Source organism: Mixophyes fleayi, chromosome 7, assembly GCF_038048845.1.
Source record: "Mixophyes fleayi isolate aMixFle1 chromosome 7, aMixFle1.hap1, whole genome shotgun sequence".
NCBI classification, from domain to species: domain Eukaryota; kingdom Metazoa; phylum Chordata; class Amphibia; order Anura; family Limnodynastidae; genus Mixophyes; species Mixophyes fleayi.
The window spans coordinates 22,525,785-22,543,954 of NC_134408.1; the positions used below are offsets into that span (position 1 = coordinate 22,525,785).

The following is an 18,170-nucleotide window of genomic DNA, read 5'->3' on the forward strand; positions in this document are numbered from 1 at the left end:
CCTCTCTGTAATAAATCCCCCCTCTGTAAAATAGGCCCCTCTCTGTAATAGACCCCCCTCTCTCTACCCTCTCTGTAATAAAGACCCCCCTCTCTGTAATAAAGGTCACCCTCTCTCTTCCCTCTGTAATAAAGACCCCTCTCTCTCTCCCTCCCCATAATAAAGACCCCTCTCTGTAATAAAGACCCCTCTCTCTCTCTCCGTAATAAAGACCCTTCTCACCATGTAATTACAGACATTAATGAACACACATACTTGGGAAAGCCTTTATTATGCACATAGCAGTTTACAATGTATATTTTGTGTGTTATAGATTAATGTTGTCAGATATGTGCTTTATATACCTACAGGTTTAAAAGTACAAAAATATGATTCCAAACAGAGCTACATATAGGCAGCTTAATGGCCATGTGCAGTCAGAGGTCTCCGATCTACCTTCTCATCCAAAAGTGCCCACACTATTCCAGACCTCTAATCCTACCACCAGAGGGCAGAGTTTAGGATCCATGAAGTCCTTTGCTCCCTCAATGCTTGTGGTATGGATGGAACGCAGCAGATTATAGTGTCAGTCTTCAGTGACCTTAGATGAAATCAGGCATCGTCCAGCCATAGTGGTCAGTTTTTAGAACACATAAAATAATGTTCTGCCCATTTTTTTATTTTTATTTTTTTTTTTAGCAAAAAAAAAAAAACCCATTTGTTTGTTAAAAATAAAATCAAGGACTATATCTAGGTCTAGTGTAAAGCCTGCTCAGGCAGCATCTTCCTTCATAAATTCAATTTATTTGCATAATATGCCACGACCCAGTTCTATGCCACATATCAACACATTTCCATTGTAATGCCCAGAGGTTACGAAACTCCTGCACTTCAATTTCGTGGACCCAATGTTAAGACAGAGGGAACAAGGGAACGAAACAGGCTTAATCAACCTCTGGCTCTCCAGTTCTTGATGAATTGGGATCTATGGCATGTCCTGCCAGTCTCCTACTTCAACAGCTGGCGTGCTAGGGTTCCTACCTCTGGTGTAAACCAATAGAATGGCTGAGCCTGGTCATCTGACCTATTCAGCCTTAACACATCACTTTCCAAAAACTTTCATTACCATAGAAACGTTTAACTTTATTAAAGCTGCAGCACAGGAAAACACTTATCTCAAACTGTACATTCACGTTACTGTGGGCTCTTCATCCTGGAAGTATTGTAGATGAAATAAGGTCAATGGAGCAGTCTTGCAAATCCAGATATAAATGCTGCTCTGCATTATAGCATATAGGCTTCATGCATGCTTCATAGCTAAACCTGATCGTCATGAAGGACTGATGGGCAGCCGTGTCGCATGTTTAATTCATGTGTCCAGACTGATGTGTGTCTAGACTGCCACAGCCCGTCTGGCTCAGGGTCATTTAATAAATGTTTACATCCACCTCATTGTGCGAATATATATTTTAGGAATTATCATCAGAAAACTTCAATTACATGTTTTCTTCCAACTCCCTGGTTTTGCTTCATATCAGCTGGCCATCAGAGAATCTACCGCTTTGCTGCTTGAAGAAATGTGTCTACTGTGACGAACAATGTATGGATTTCATGTGCTGATTAATCCGACAATTTAAGAGAAATTGCTGACCCTGGCCACGCAAGTTTTCACGATGACCAGCAGGGGGCACCATTGGTTCTAGAAATGTACAATCCAGTCGAAGTTCACAAACTTTTCTTTTTTGGTTTGTTTTCTTGGAGAGGTATTATTGTAAGAAAGATATTTAATTTGGCGAGGATCTACCTAATCTCTCTGATTAAAAAACAAACCAAAAAAAAAAAAAAACATTCTTGGGCCATATTAAGGTCTGTATATTTTTACAAGGGAGGCTTTAAACCTCCTATTGGACAGCGTGATGTCACCCTGCTAGTTTATGTTTATTATTTTTGCAACAGGATAATCCAGTTCATACACTGTATTAACATATGTTGGTGTTAATCTACACTAGTCTAATAAGAGAGACTGTATACGGCCATATATTGAACTGCAGCCTATGCAGAACTGTCTGCTGCCAGACATTACATGGAAAGTGAATCTGAGGTTTTCTGTGTCTGCATTATTCAGCTTTCTGGGTGTCAGCTTCTGGTGTAAAAGGATCTCTGCATATCTCCAGCATCTTAAGGGTTAACGTGAACCCCTCATATATAGAGTTGTGGAACCGTGAAATCCTTCCATGTAATCGTGAAAGTCGAAAGCTTTTTATCCAAGAGCGACCAAATCTTTTGTGGGGTTTCTGATAGCAGAAGAGGCTGTACACAGGGGAATTAACTCCTGGGCTTGGGGTTGGGGGCAGATTGCTAAATGACTTAAGTCTGATTTCTATTACTTTTCGCCTTTAACTCAAACCATCTGTAGATCAGTCGGGTAGCGTGAGCCAGCGGTTCTGGGCTGTGGTGAGGAATGTGTGATCCCCTGGTACTGCTTGACATGCAGATACTTTGCCTATTCCACAGGAGGCCCTAAACCCCCCGTCCCCCTGCACTCTATAAGCGCTGGCGATGCATGATGATTAGAGAGAAGACACCAGAGGAGCGTTTCAGTAAACACAGCAACTTTAAACTGCTGTCAACAACAATTAGATTCTAAGAAATGTCACCCAGAATTCTGGCTACAGCGAGGTTGCAAAATATAACTATCCCTTCCCACTGGCGGACGCATTCAGCAGTACGAGTGTTAACAGAGCCTGTGCTGCATATATTTCTCTTGCAGCCCATTAAACACACAGTGTCAGAAGTAGATTGCGCAATCCTTCCATCGGTAAGTTTGTGGAAACACTACTGCGTTTAAGACTCTCTGGAATGTTTAGCTTCTTAGCGATCTACATGCACTTAACCTATTGGTTTATCTTAATTCGTCTCCTGAGTGCATCCCTAACAGCGCTCACAAGCTTTGGAAATCAAACTTCCTAATCCTTGGTGGAACCGCAGGACAGGATGAGGAAGTAGGTTTATAAACATGGGTGGAAGAGTACAATGCAGCTGTGGGGAGAAAGCAATGGTGTCCTGTTCTTAATTCCCACAGTGCACTGCTCTTTTTCTATACATACAGACACTTCCTGACTTCAAGAACATTCCAATCTTACGTTAGGCTCGCAGGCCCCGAGCACACCCATTGACCCACTAATGCCCACACACTGCTGCTAGTTGATTATTTCCAAATGTTCCTGGGCACTGGCGAAAAATAAAATTGTTTCTCATCTGAGCAAAGTCTGGATCCGTCCTAGGTAAAGCTTCCAGTGCCGGCGTGGCAATACACGGCCGGTGCTCCTGGCACTGAAGAGACAAAGTCAACTTAGCTGAAATGGTTAAACAAAGAATTTGGTGACATCCTCTCGTTAGTTGGTTTTAATCTGCCCCGCCCTCCCACGTTCAGGGTAATACGCAGTGTTTAAGTGGTGGGAGAGGGATTTAAAGTTCTGTTACCGCTCTCGTCCCAACTGTTTGTGTCTTGGGAGGCAAGATCAGAAGTTGCTGAAAATTTCGTGTTTCTTGCTCCAGTCCATCTGCGGAGCTCGTTTATTAGAGCGTTTAGCGCGGGCTTTCTCCTTTGCTTCGGCGGCTGTGGGGCTTAGACGGAGCCCGCTCTCTTCAAAGGGATCCGATCCGCTCACGTCACCTCCCTGTTGGCAAAGACGGGGAAAAAAGCATTAAAGAAAACCAAAAGGTTGCTTAAAAACCTGCCTTCACAATAAATGACACAAACTAATAATGAATAATCTGTAAGCTCCGCCCCTCTATCATTACCGATTGGCAGCTGACATGATGGAAGTCTCTTAGAGTGGGTGGTTCCATTGCTGTAGCTAGAACTGGCCTAATCTTGGTCCTACTCTGCATCTATGGCAGCTAAGCCATTTGTGAATCCATCTTCCCCTTCTGACAACTACTCCAACCAGGCGCTTTATAAATAGCTGACGGCGATGATGATTAAGACGAACCAGTCATTGAAATTGCATGGTGTGATCATCACATCCCACGCTGGACTTAGAAACGGTTACCTGTGAGTCTTTATCAGGACTTTGCAGATCGCTGTGTGATGACGAAGTTGAAGAGCCTCCGTTGACCTGTAAAGCACAAATCTACATTATAACTGCGGTACAGGTCACCAGGCTGGAAGCCATACTAGATCATATTGGACCCAACCAACATTCAGACACAACTCAAAATTTATACTTATTTTAAAGGTTACATAACATGCAATCCGTGAAGAAAGTAGCACTGGATGTTTGAAATCCGTTTTGATTCATGTTTTATTACTCTGTCCAGCAAAATACTTGCAATGTCCATATTATGCTGAATAAATTGTTCTCCAAACCCAAGAAAATGTGTATAGGTAGGGATAGGTGTGATGGATAGATCGTTGAACAATCTCTTTGTGCTTTATACAGGGACACTATAAGTCATGTATTTCTTTTACAGATCAAACCTATTATTGTCTGTGCCCCTTTCTTAATTCTGACTCAGGAACTGCCGTACTGATTTTTACATTTTATCTGTTTAAGTGAGCTTAACATATAAACCAGTTTGTTACTGAACCATTAAGTAACAAACTTGGGAAGTAACGTTGGTAGAACAGGAGCGGCCATCCCTCTCCTCTTCTTGTAGCTTATTAAATACACTTGGGGAATGCTCTAACATTCCATCACAGGTTAATTAATGGCTAAAACAAAGACCTAGGAATTGGGGGTAATAATTCAGATAGATGTAAATGAGCGTAGGGTTAGTATGATACTTGGCAGCACAGTAAATAACATTCTTAGGATTTCTGAAGGAAGCTACTATAGTACAGACACACAGCTACAGTATATGGAATGGTCCTTTAACAGCCACATATCAAAGACCAAATAGCAATATACTGACCTGTGTCTTGGTCATTCCATTAGTCAGCGACTGGGGAACTGAACCTAAAACAAAAATAATTTAATGTTAAGTTTTATGAGGAACTTTCGCTTTACTTAAACAGGAATCTCACTGTTGATTAAAACTAGGGTTCTCCAATAACGGGCGATTGACCTCATTTAAAAGTTATGTACCAAATCGTGCTGGATTTCATTAGGTGCAATGCTGTTTTATAGCCTGCAGAGGTCACTGTTGTGATGGGTAACTGTTATACATTTTTAGTCTATAAAATATACTAAACAGGTGGGGGTAGGTTAAAATGAAATAAAGGATGGCACGGTGAAACTATAGGTTGGAATCAACAACAATTTTACATCAAATCTATCAAACAACAGTTTAGTATAACATGGAATATACCATAGCCAATGGGGAGGTACCTTCTTTTATATTAGTTTCACTTGGGGAGACTCCAGTCTTCTTTAAGTACTCGTCTGTTTCTGGGTCGACCACAAGTAACGTCGTCTCACCCTCCTTGGATTTTATGATGGCCACCACCTCGGAATGCTTCATGTTTTCAACATTCTGTTTATTTACCTGGAAAGAGCAGTATTTGGGTTATACAAAGCGCAGAGCACAGATATATGTGGGGCGGCATGACAAGAAACATCACTCTGAAAATGGCTACCCAATAGAAATAGGTCTGCAAATGGTTACCCAGAAGGCACCACTCTGAAATGGTCTGCCTGGGGTGACAAGACTATCTGTAAGTTCACTGACCAAGGCTAGAAAAGTAACAACTATCCACACTCCATGGCACCCCGATCAGTGTGAGCTCATATATGGGATAATGGGTCACGTCGTATAATTGATGAGGCTATTACAGGTGACTAGGGGTTTTTTGCTAAAAAAAAAAAAAAGTACAAATGTACAAAAACCGGTATCAACCAATCAGACATTTGCTTTCATTGACTAACTTATTCTAGATCAATCAAAGCTAGTTGTTGATTGGTTGGTATGGATTTTGGACTATGTTATTAAATAAATAACCACCAATAAGTAGATCTTAAAAAATTCTGTTTTACTGTTTAATAAAATTGTTTTGCTCCTTTTTTAACTATTGATGACCTGGAGCAGGAGAAGAATGCATGACACATTTGCTTTTGAAATTCTACTGTCTATAGCAGGGTTTGGTAATCTGTGGCGGACTTACAAATGCCAGGATGCCCTACATGTTATGATACAGCAGTTGGCAAGCCACGTGAGCTACATATTAAGAATTGTCAGCCCCTTAAGTAGGCCTTAAGTAGGCCTTGTGCATGCTAAGCAGAGAAGCACAAAGGAATTTTACACAATAAGCCAGTGTGGGACATTCTCATTGTGACTAAAGTTCATAACACTAAATTTAATTCACTTTTTTTTATTTTTCTGTCCGCCGTTGTATTGGCCAAGGAAATCCTCCTGCTGTTGTCTGCTGCATCGTCAAAGATGGAACTAAGTAATGGCGAAAGACACAAGTGGAAAGACACAAGGCAACAAGTGGCACAAGTCTATAATGGAGATTATTCTGGGCACTTACTAGTTATATTACAGCACCTGAGGAGTTATGAAGGAATTTGGCTAGATGAGGTATATTTGCTCTCTATGTGCACAGAGCCAGCATTAGCACAGTACGCACTGCTGTACAGAAACACACAAGTATCAGGCTGCAGGCTTCTGTCTGGGTTATTTTCTGTCAATTAAGTGTGGGAACTACTTGACAATTGTGTGACCACACAAAAGAATGCATTGTGGGGTTGGTAGCTGATGTTTACCATGCATGGTAAATGTCTGGCACGGCAATGGTTAAAGAGACTTTTTTTTTTTTTGTTTTACATTTAAATAGTCTCTTTTCTCCGCTCCCTGCACTCTGCCCTCAGCTCTGGCAATGAAAACAAACACCAAGACCTCTTTCCCTGGTTCCCTAGCAACCGCTTCCTACTTTCTCCTTGCAGAAATAATTACATTGCACCGCTATGGGCCACACGGTTCTGTGTTACCCTGCAGCCCCCCTTCCTTACCCCTCATCTCTAACCCCTCACTGGGACTCATGCTGCACTTTTCTCCTCTCAGGCTCTTTCCAGGCCCCATTATTTCTCTAGTCCTCTGTCTCACAACACACATCCGCCTGATATCACCAGCAGCTCACACTACAGGTGGAGCATGCACAGTGCGACCTGTTTGACTGTGAATTTGACACCAAAATTACTCTGAACTTGTGTGTTTATAAGGTAGTGATTATAGATCTGACGATGCATTTCTTGAATACTTAAAAAGTAAAGGTGGAGGTGTTGCCCATAGCAACCAATCAGGTTCTAGCTTTCATTTATCTAGAACATGACCGCTAGAATCTGATTGGTTGCTATGAGCAACACCTCAGCTTTTCCCTTTTAGAAAGTTTGATAAATATACCCCTTAAACTAGAAAAAATGCAAATGTGATTTTAGAAGTGAACACATGACTGCCGTTAGTAGGAAGGAGGAAATTGTTTTGTCCTGTACACACCAGAATTCCTGTCTAATTAATTTGAAGAAATCTGCCACTCAGAGACTAGGGGCTAGATTTACTAAACTGCGGGTTTTGAAAAAGTGGAGATGTTGCCTATAGCAACCAATCAGATTCTAGTTATCATTTATTTAGTACATTCTGCAAAATAACAGCTAGAATCTGATTGGTTGCTATAGGCAACATCTCCACTTTTTTAAACCCGCAGTTTAGTAAATATACCCCTAAATGAAAAGTGAAATATCTTGAGCTGTGCCGGACTTTGGGAACCCTATACATAAAATAAGTATACAATCTACATTATTCATATTCCATTTGGAATGTAACAGCAGACAATGGAAGTTTCCTTCATTGAAAGGGTTAAAAGAGCCCTATTACTAATATGCGAGCTCCACAAAGATGTCCTCCCATTTATTTTAAGCTGCACTGTAATAAGTTGCAATGTCATCCATCTTTGTCATACAATCAAGCATGATGAGGAAAACAATTCTGCTAGCTCCTGTAACTGAAAAAAACAAACAAAACCCGATCTTGACTGAGATTGCAAATATTTTTAACCATATCACCTCCCAGGAGTAGGGTTACCAGGTCAGCCCATGCAGTATGGCTGCACATGCTTAGCGCATGGCTGTACAGTGACAGCCACCGGCATGCAGCGTGCATGTGAACCGATTGCAAAGGAGCCTTGCAGTACCTGTCTTTTGTTTAGGTCTGGATTTGCACGGCCGACTTAGTAAATGTATCAAGCTGAGAGTTTTCCGGCCGGTTTGAAAAGTGGAGATGTTGCCTATAGCAACCAATCAGATTCTAGCTGTCATTTTGTAGAATGTACTAAATAAACGAGAACTAGTATCTGATTGGTTTTTCAAACTCTCAGCTTGATACATTTACCCCCAGGAGTCCTGACGTGCATCAAGTTATAATCCCCTTTCGCAGATACACATGTTCTGTGTTTGCGTGGGTTTCCTCCGGGTGCTCTGGTTTCCTCCCACACTCCAAAGAACATACTGGTAGGTTAATTGGCTGCTATCAAAATTGACCCTAGTCTGTGTCTCCCTGTCTGTCTGTGTCTGTGTGTGAGTGGGTGTGTATATTAGGGAATTTAGACTGTAAGCTCCAATGGGGCAGGGACTGATGTGAATGAGTTCTTTGCACAACGCTGTGGAATTAATGGCGCTATATAAATAAATGATGATGATGATATTGTGAACTAGCCACAAATGTTTGAATTCTACAAAGTCCTCGACAAGATCAAAAACTTTAAACAGGCTCCTCTCTCCAGGTACAAGCTTATTATAATCAATGGGCTGCTTCTGTGTACACCTCCCCTGGGAATCCTCTCTCTCCTACAATACAACATTAAATATGCATGCAAGACTCTAGTACAGAATGTCTGTGTGGTGCTGGATGAAGATCGGGTTCCCAAATCCCCCAGCTGGTTTGTCACTGGTAGAGAAAAAAACAGAAAGAAAGCAACAAGCCCCCCCCTTCCCCTTCCCCCAGCTGGCACAGCACCCTCTACCACTCGCATGGCTGCGCTGCCCACATTAATTATACAGGACGGCCCAGGAATTGCAGCGCAGGTCTTGCCGGGTGCACAATGGGAGGAGATGACAGATCTAGCGGGCAGAGGGCACCAAAGGTTCAGCAGACTCAGGCAACGTGGGGACGGATCAAATGACCTATGGCACAGTTTACAGTACATATGTTTTGGGAGAACCACCTGTCCAAATTAGCACCAGCACTTGCCCACTTCAACACGGCGCGCTGTGCCAATTGCACTCGAATAATTCTTTCATACGCACCAAGTTATTGGCGAAAAATACACTGAAATGTCCTGTGACGTCTCTACTGTGTTATTAAATTACCCCATTGTTCTGTGCTGCAGAATATGGGCCTGATTAATTTATTAAGCACCAAAGAATCACAATGGTGTTATAATGTGACAATGAAACACATAACTGATACAGACGTCTGTGAGAGACAGGCTTTTGACAGATTCAAACCTTACAGGGAGAGGGATCAGTTCAATTTGTCTTTGGTTGCTTGAATTTTGAAATGAGAGGGGTTACTTGTCTTTAAAGGCCAACCCCAAAATATATAAACAAAATATAAAAAAGTATACGTAAATATATGTGAAAAAGGCCCAAATGCAGAACAGAATGTTGGGAGTTTTTTAAGCACTCTGTCAATAAAGATATTTGTACATACACTCTCTTTTTTTGCAGATTTTCGACCCACCTCTGTACCTCAATCGGAGCGCCAATTCCACTACAGGCTGATGTGTGTGATTAAAATTGTGGCGCTCTATAACTAAACGATAATAATAACTGATATTGCCTATATAGGTATTATACAGAGACATATATTAATATCTAGAACCATCTACTTAGATATACATACACATAGGGCCTTGCAGCTGGATATACCATATATACAAGGGATGCAAATGTATTTTTTTGCATGCAGGGAAATAGTTATTTTCGCGTGTAGCACTCTAATAACTTTATTTTTGCACTGCGAGTTAGAGTTAAGCTATAACACAAATATACAATCAGCTGCATGTATTCCTATGTCTACATAAGGCCAATGATGTATGTAAATAAGTACACGCTGTCTAACCTACCAATAATCATTTGCATACTTGATAACCATCCCAGCACAGAAAACAATTGGTTCCGGGTGTTTAAAAGGGTGTAACGGGATGGAACAAAGTCACGTAAATAGTTACGGGATATAAACTGGGTGAGACGCATGGTTTAACGGAAGGGAATGCAAATTTGAAAGAATTATGACGGTAATGGGACATAATCATCTGTCTTCTCAGGAAGTTAGATAAAATATCCACTCGGACATGTCTATAACACAAGGGTGACGTTACCATACCTCTACCAGGCGGTCCTGCGGTCTCAGACCAGCTTTGGCTGCTGGGGAACCCGGGTCCACTGAGCGGATGAACTGGCCGGGCCGGGATTTCTCACTGTGAAGGTTGAACCCATAACCATTGGGTCCTTTCTTTAACTGACAGAGACGGGGGCACTTGTCCTTCACCTGTCCGTTTATATCCTGTAAGTGAGAGAGAGAGAGATGGTTGTTTTGTGGCTTTGTGGGAAACATTAGGCAGCCTGCACCGTCTCTACAATGGAAACTAAAATACTTATGTTTTAATTTGGACGAGCCACCGCTAAGATCTAAAAAACACATTAGTATATCACAATTATAGATAACAGACTTATAAGTAAAGAAATCTTTTGTAGATACTCCGGATTTCCTGTCAGAACCATTGGCAGGATGTTTGAAGACATGGTTAGATGCCACCAAAGGATATTTATTGAAATGACAGCTGCACACAATCCAAATCAATAAGACGATACCATTTAGAATATCTTACACAGCCGTGGAATAGCCTTATTACCAAATGTGTTGACGATACTGCACCAGAACAATAAGCAATATGACTGAACCCACTTCCCCCACACTGACCCTAATTAGAAGAACGTCAGAAGTCTGGTGTCTAGGATGCCCACCTCTCGCCAGACACCCCACCGATACCTCTTTAATGGTCAATTCTCCTGCGGGACAACCCAGAATATTCAATTCCAGCTCCCCGGTATCTCTTGTGTTGAATGGGGAGCTTCCACAGCATCCAAAATGTAAACCTCTTTTGCCTTTTCCAGAAGGGGAACTGGCCATTAGAGGTGCTGGATCAAGCATCAGAGAATTGCCAGATACCCCAGACATCAGACCACTGTCAAGAGGCGAAAGGGAATTTGACACTAATTTTGGGCTAGAGTTCAATGGTGCAAAATTTATTTTTACTTTTATGAAGCAACCTGTATTTTGCATTCTGTTTCCGTGGAATCACAATGCATGAACTTCGGCACGGCATTAGTAGTGTATATAACCTTTAATCACGTTTATAATAACGAATGTTTTTGTAATGTCTGTCCAGTTTGACAGAGAAAGATATGCTAGAGTTTATTGTGTCCTGTCGACATAAGCACATATATAGTTATAGATAATATATTAATACAATCCTGAATAGTTGTGGGTTAGGGGCATCCCCCTGTCAGTCACTGCCATTGTAGCAGTTTGGAAAGGAGGTCATCCTACATCTGCCTCCCACCTTTACCGGACAGCAGCCTCCCAGACAGGGCGGAATAGTGCCGTGCCGAGCCCCATAGCAAAACAATAAAAGAAAAGAGCAGACAGTGGGCCTTGGGGCTGTTGCTGGGGCCTGGGGTGCATGGGACTCAAAGCGGGAAGTGGCACCCACCATAGGTCCTCCACTGGGAGAGACCACCGAAGGAATGATCCCAGTTCAGCCATCTACAATGGGGAGTGTGAAGAGAATGTGGATTCTGGTTGGATCATGGCAAATGCCACATTCATTCTCTCATCCAGCCCTGGTAACTGAAACTCTACACCAGGCCTGTCCAACCTGCGGCCCTCCAGATGTTTGTGAAACTTCAAGTCCCAGCATGCCCTTCCAGCTATCAACTGGTTGTCTACTGGCAAAGCATGCTGGGGCTTGTAGTTTCACAACACCTGGAGGGCCGCAGGTTGGACAGGCCTGCTCTACACCAACGGGGCACCATTAATGTGGTTGGCCGATGACTGTGTACACGGTCAGACGTGGTTATTGTCCATCCAGATTTATATTCCCAATTAAAATCTGATCCCTAACAAGTCAATTGGGATCGGCGTCCTTTTATCTGCTGCAATTTATAGCCAATTAGGTAAAGTTAAACACACGAAATGGGCATAACAAACTCAGCACAAGACTCTGTTAGTCTTCTAACTAGAGTGCTCAACTGTAATTCCTGCAGCGGTAAACAGAAAAAAAAAAAAGCTTCCAGTCTAAAATAGTCCAATCGTTACATATCTGCTTATACTGCTTTGATGCTGTTTATGTTTGGTTATAGATCTACAATTGTTCACTAGGTTGAGGTTCAATTTAATTATAACCGAGACCCACCCAGGCCAAATATAGTCATTGCTGGAGATTATCTGGTATGACATGTCAAACCCCAAACAGGTCTGTCAGACTTTGTTTGAACACATAATATTATGTAGGAGTACGAAATAGATCCATAGATCTTAAAATGTCATAGGGTTCAAGTTCTTCATTAACGTGCCAACATATGTAAGAGAACAGGGGCCGTAAAGTCACAATTTATTTAGTGAATGTGCTAAAAGCCATGCGGCATAGCTGCCAATAATATAGACTTTATTTTCACGGGCACAGTGTGAGGACAATACCATACCCATCATGTCATGTTTTCTGAATTTAATTGTTTATGCTCCTCTTCAATAAATAATACCTTATAAAGGCTAGAGAATAAGACGGTAAGATGGTAAGAACATATTTGCCAACTTTTCCTTGTTGGCTTCAGGGAGATCCGGGGGAAGGTGGGTGTGCAGGGGCGGGGCTTGACAATTCGCATCATTGTGGTGCCGCCCCCTAAACGGTTGTCACAATTTTGGCCAATTATAGCAGAGAGCAGAGCTAAGAGGTTGCCCTGCTCTCCAGGGAGGTGTCCCAGAAATGCTCGAGTCTCCCGGACATTCCAGGAGAGTAGGAAACTATGCGTTAAAGAAAAGCAGTTAATGAATCTCTAGAGACTGAAGTGTCTTTTACATTTCTGTCTCCATTACTGTAGTCATGTTGCCTTACCTGTCAGTCTTTGATTAAATCTTGGTCTCCATGAAAATGGCCACCTCCATAGGCATCAATACATGGACAAAGGACACAATTTCTAAACAGTGTCATCATGCCACAGATGGCGAAGCCAACCAGGTCTTGTACTGGCTCAGCATCAGGGAGAATGCCAGACTCTTCAGGGAGTGAGGGAGATCACCCCTATTTTTGGGAGTCTCCCTCAGTAATGGAGACAGAAATGTAAAAGACACTTCAGTCTCTAGAGATTCATTAGCTGCTTTTCTTTCTTTAACGCATACTTGCCTACTCCCCCGGAATGTTCGGGAGGCTCCCACATTTCTGGGAGATCTCCCAGGAGAGCAGGGCAACCTCCCTTGTTCTCGCCTCCGCAATAGATAAGTGGCGGGGGCGGGGCTTAATGACACAAATATTGTGTCATCGTAGCCCCGTTTAGGGGGCAGGGCCAACATGATGCGATTCATCAAAGCCAAACCCCCGCACACCCACCTCCCCCAGGATCTCCCTGAAGCCAACGAGGAAAAGTTGTCAAGTATGCCTAAACTGTGCTAGGGAAATAACAGTTATAATATAATTTCTTGCTATGCATTCCAGCAAATATGTACACGTTGTACCCTGGTATTAAATCACTCAGAAAGACTGCATTGTAGAACACAATTGCCAGATTCTATGCTGTGACACAACGTGATAATACCATTGGGGTGTGTAAAATAAATTCCCCATGTCCAAATCTTTGACAGATTTCCTAACATAAGCACAGGTGTGTAATAATCATATATAATCCCTTTTAACGGCACCGATCTACACACTGGAGACTGGCCAGGGCTGTGTGTGCCAATCAATCGCTGTTTTGCATTTCAAATGATCATCTTTGCATTGTCAACACAAGGCTGAGCTCAGTGCGGGACTCCTGTGTGCTAAGTGACTGGTTCCTACATCACTGTCACATCACATTAACCATTTCATGCAGCCCTAAGCAGTGTCGGACTGGGGCATGAAGGGCCCACCGGGGGCTGCAACACCAGGGGCCCACCAGAAGCGGTGTGGCCAGCCATCAAAGAGGCAAGACCAGACACTAGAGGGGGAGTGATCAGCCCACAAAGGACAGATGGCACCCTAGTGTAGTATAAAAAGAATGCAGTGTGTATATATAAAGAGTACACAGTCTTGATCTGCCCCATAGATTGGGCAGAACAGTCACCAAAAAAAATAAATCAGGATTTTCCCACTAGACTCAGAACATTTGACAGACTGTCCTACCTGTTCGTGTCACCATCTGTGGCTGCTGGTTTCTTTAGTTGCGGATTATCTGGATCCTGGAATTTTGGGGGCCCTATCTGGAAAAAAATGGGCACATTTAGAAAATTCCAACCAGTCCCAATCTTAAATCAATAGGACCCACAATTAATACTTAAGCCTTCCTAAAGCCCCAACATGTAATAGTATTCCCATTTAATAAATTAACCTATTTCCCTCCTTTCAGACAACCCCAGCAATAAATTAATAGCATTTATGTATAATAAATATACCTATTTTCCAACAACCATCACTGCCATTAAATAATTCATATTCACATTTAATAAATAGACCTCATGCTCCTCAAACTCAGCCCCACATTTAATTAATAGTCCCCAAACCACCTCATCTTAAATTAATAGTCCCCACTATAAAATTAAATTGCTCCATCACTCCACAAACTAAATAGCACCCATTAGTTAGCCACCACCTACCACACACACATTACATTGCCACAAGCCCGCTGTGCTATCATACACACATTACTGTGCCCCTTCATCACCATGCTCTGCCTCCTTATGATCAAATTGAGCCCTCCATGCTGATTTTGCTCCCCCCTTCTCCTGGCCCCCCCATCATCACCCTGTGCCATGCTGCTTTGGCTTTGGCACCCCATTCACCCTGTGCCATGCTGCTTTGGCCCCCACCCCCTTCACACTCTGCCATGCTGTGCTCTGTCTCTCTCCCCTTCACACTCTGCCATGCTGTGTTCTGCCCCCACTTCACACTCTGCCATGCTGCTCTGCCCCCCTTCACACTCTGCCATGCTGCTTTGCCCCTCCCCCCTTCACACTCTGCCATGCTGCCATGGCAGTTCACATGGCCTTATTGCCCTTCATCTTTCATGCCACTTTTTTCTCTCCCCTCTTCCTCAAAATAACAGGCTGTGCGCTTTAATGACCTTATCAGAAATGGCTTCTGTTGCTCCTGCATTGTTCATGTAGCTCCACTGGGCGGCAGGAGTTAGGACCTCTCCAACGTGAGCGGTTCTTCTTTCCAGATGAGTCATGTGACATGACTCATCTACCAATGTCTGTGTCTGTACAGCGCATGTGCAGAGAGCCACAGTCGCGTCTGGGCTCTCTGCACTTCAATCACCTGTCACCTATTCGGAACAACGGACCCAGCGGGGGAATTTAGAGAACGGACCCAGCGGGGGGGAGGGGGCGTGGCTAACCAGTGTCGGGGCCTACCGGTGGATCGCCCGGCTCCTCAGCAGGCCAGTCCGACGCTGGCCCTAAGCCTCAGACATACACACTTTCACTTTCTCTTTACTGCCAGAACACAGGCATCAAGCGTTAGAGAAACTATGGGAATCTGCGTCATGCAAGATGCTTCCCATTATCGTTCTCTAAGGTCAATACAAAACAACTATTTAATAAATAGATAATAGTAATGTATACTGAGGGGCACGTCAAGGGTGGGGTAAGGAACCACATACCCAGTCTGCACCACTTTTAAGACTTTGCTACAAGTCACAGAACTATACCAGTCTGCTTCTGATTCTCCCTCTCTCCCCAACTGCAATACCTTCAGCTGAATTCATTGGTTTATTAAAAGTATTCTTAAACATCAATGAACTAATTCACTCAGGTTATTGCAACTGGAGAACAAGCAGGGAAATCAGAAGTAGACTATTTATCAAACTGCTAAAAAGTTGTCAAATAACCTCCAAAAAAAGTGTTTTTATATATCGAGGAACTATAGTTTGATTTTAAAAGAAGTTTAGTAATTAATTATTTACGTGTTATGAGGTCCCACTGGGGCTGCATTGCAGTCTGCTGGGCTCAATCACATTTAGCTGTAACATTTGCACTGAACTACAGCAACCAATCAGAAATTATTTTATTTTATCTATCTGGTGCAATATAGACAATGAAAGCAAATCTGATTGGTTGCAGGGCTCATTGCAACTTTTGCATCTAAATGCTATGGTAGGAGCACGGCACTATCATACCACCCGGCTGTCCCCAATTAGTGGCACTATATAAATAGCTGCTGCTGATAATAATGATAGGTGGGACAGTCCGGATGGAGGTGACTATATTGCGAATAAAGACTTTTGTCTAGATTACAAGACAACGGATGCCCTTTCAAAGCTGCGTGGACCAACGCAAGGTGCGTGCCGCATTCTAGGGGTGTTTTACAGCAGGGGGAAGGGCTGGGCACTTCCTTTGGGGACGTCTTCTGCGCCAAAGTGACGTGGACACACCCCAAAGAGTATGTGGCTGCACCCAGCATACAGTGCGCATGGTGGCTCAGTGGTCAACACTTCTGCCTCACTGCACTGGGGTCATGAGTTCAATTCCCAACCATGGCCTTATCTGTGTGTAATTTGTATGTTCTCCCCGTGTTTGCGTGGGTTTCCTCCGGGTGCTCTGGTTTCCTCCCACACTCCAAAAACATACTAGTAGGTTAATTGGCTGCTATCAAATTGACCTTGGTCTCTCTCGGTCTGTGTGTGTGTGTGTGTGTGTTAGGGAACTTGGACTGTAAGCTCCAATGGGGCAGGGACTGATGTGAATGAGTTCTCTGTACAGCGCTGCGGAATCAGTGGCGCTATATAAATACCTGATGATGATGACCCCTTCTCGTGCGTACAATGGCGCTTTTTGCTGTGTCACACTCACATGTCCCTGATTGCAGAAGACTAAAACTTAGGAGATAGCTCTTATGACAGAACAAAGACTGTAACAGCTCCCAATAGGTTACTAAATGTAAATAATGTATAGTGAAATGAGTTTTGTTTTAACTTGTAAATACATTCCATGTTTCATAAAATAGGCATACAGTCTAGGTCATAATCTTGTAAATAACAAAGCTATGATCAAGTTACAACCTATTACTTACAGTATAACATGTAAGTGTGATAATCGTGATATCTCATGTTTGCCCAGTCAGAGTAAATTGAATGTTTAAACCTATTGACGTCAGTCCAGTCACACTAGTTTAACCCGTTAAGCCCGTCAGTCGGCACAGTGTACCTTGTGACTTGCTATACTGGCTGTCGATACAGGGATTGGCACCACCATCCTGGTTATCAGTATTAACAGGGGCCTTCAGGTGATTGACCAGGCGGCTCCAAGACACTGGTTATCTTTAAAAGCAGAGCTGGTGAAAGTGAAAGCCTCAAGCCCAGCTTTAAAAGAAACGTCCTCCAATAATGGCTCACGGAATACGGTCTTCATTTGTGAGGGTGGTAAACAGCAACTGAGTGATAAGACATCATGTCAGGAGAAAGCCAGTGGATGGTCTGAGCGACAGGAATGTGCAAAGTACAAGAGAACGCATTGTTTTATATGCAAACAAAGACGTATCAATGAAATCTGGAAAAGCGTGGCCCGCTGATTGCCACCCAGTATCGTTTGTTTGACCTAATAAGGCAGAAGCTCCATCCATGACTTCAAGAGAATTGCCATTATATACTACTCCATAAACCTAACAGATTTATGAAGTCAGGTAGTTAATCACTAATTGTTTTATCACACTAGAGATAAAAAAAAGGAGACTACTGTGTAGAAAGATGCCCGTCTTAGCCTCTGTGTCCAGTCTGACCACACATGCCAATTCTAACAGGTCTTGCGGTTCAGCATTCAGGACACAGTGATAACACACATACATGAGTGCGGCCCATTTAACCTTCAAAACAGCCGCACGTTACCCTTAGGGGTATATTTACTAAACTGCTGGTTTGGAAAAGTGGAGATGTTGCCTATAGCAACCAATCAGATTCTAGCTGTCATTTATTTAGTGCATTCTAAAAAATGACAGCTAGAAT

The 18,170-nt window shown here is 42.9% G+C and overlaps 1 protein-coding gene across 1 annotated transcript in view; it reads right to left on the minus strand.

Annotated features, from left to right (window-relative positions):
- Nucleotides 1–252: 252 nt before the first annotated feature.
- Nucleotides 253–18,170, minus strand: part of NHERF2 (NHERF family PDZ scaffold protein 2) — a 68,891-nt gene continuing 50,973 nt past the window's right edge. The window contains exons 3-7 of the mRNA XM_075179330.1: nt 10,303–10,482; nt 5,313–5,469; nt 4,897–4,940; nt 4,035–4,100; nt 253–3,659 (exon numbers count right to left, since the gene is read on the minus strand). Coding sequence (XP_075035431.1) covers nt 3,501–3,659; nt 4,035–4,100; nt 4,897–4,940; nt 5,313–5,469; nt 10,303–10,482 — 606 coding nt within the window. The 3' untranslated portion in view covers nt 253–3,500. The remainder of the gene's footprint in view (nt 3,660–4,034; nt 4,101–4,896; nt 4,941–5,312; nt 5,470–10,302; nt 10,483–18,170) is intronic.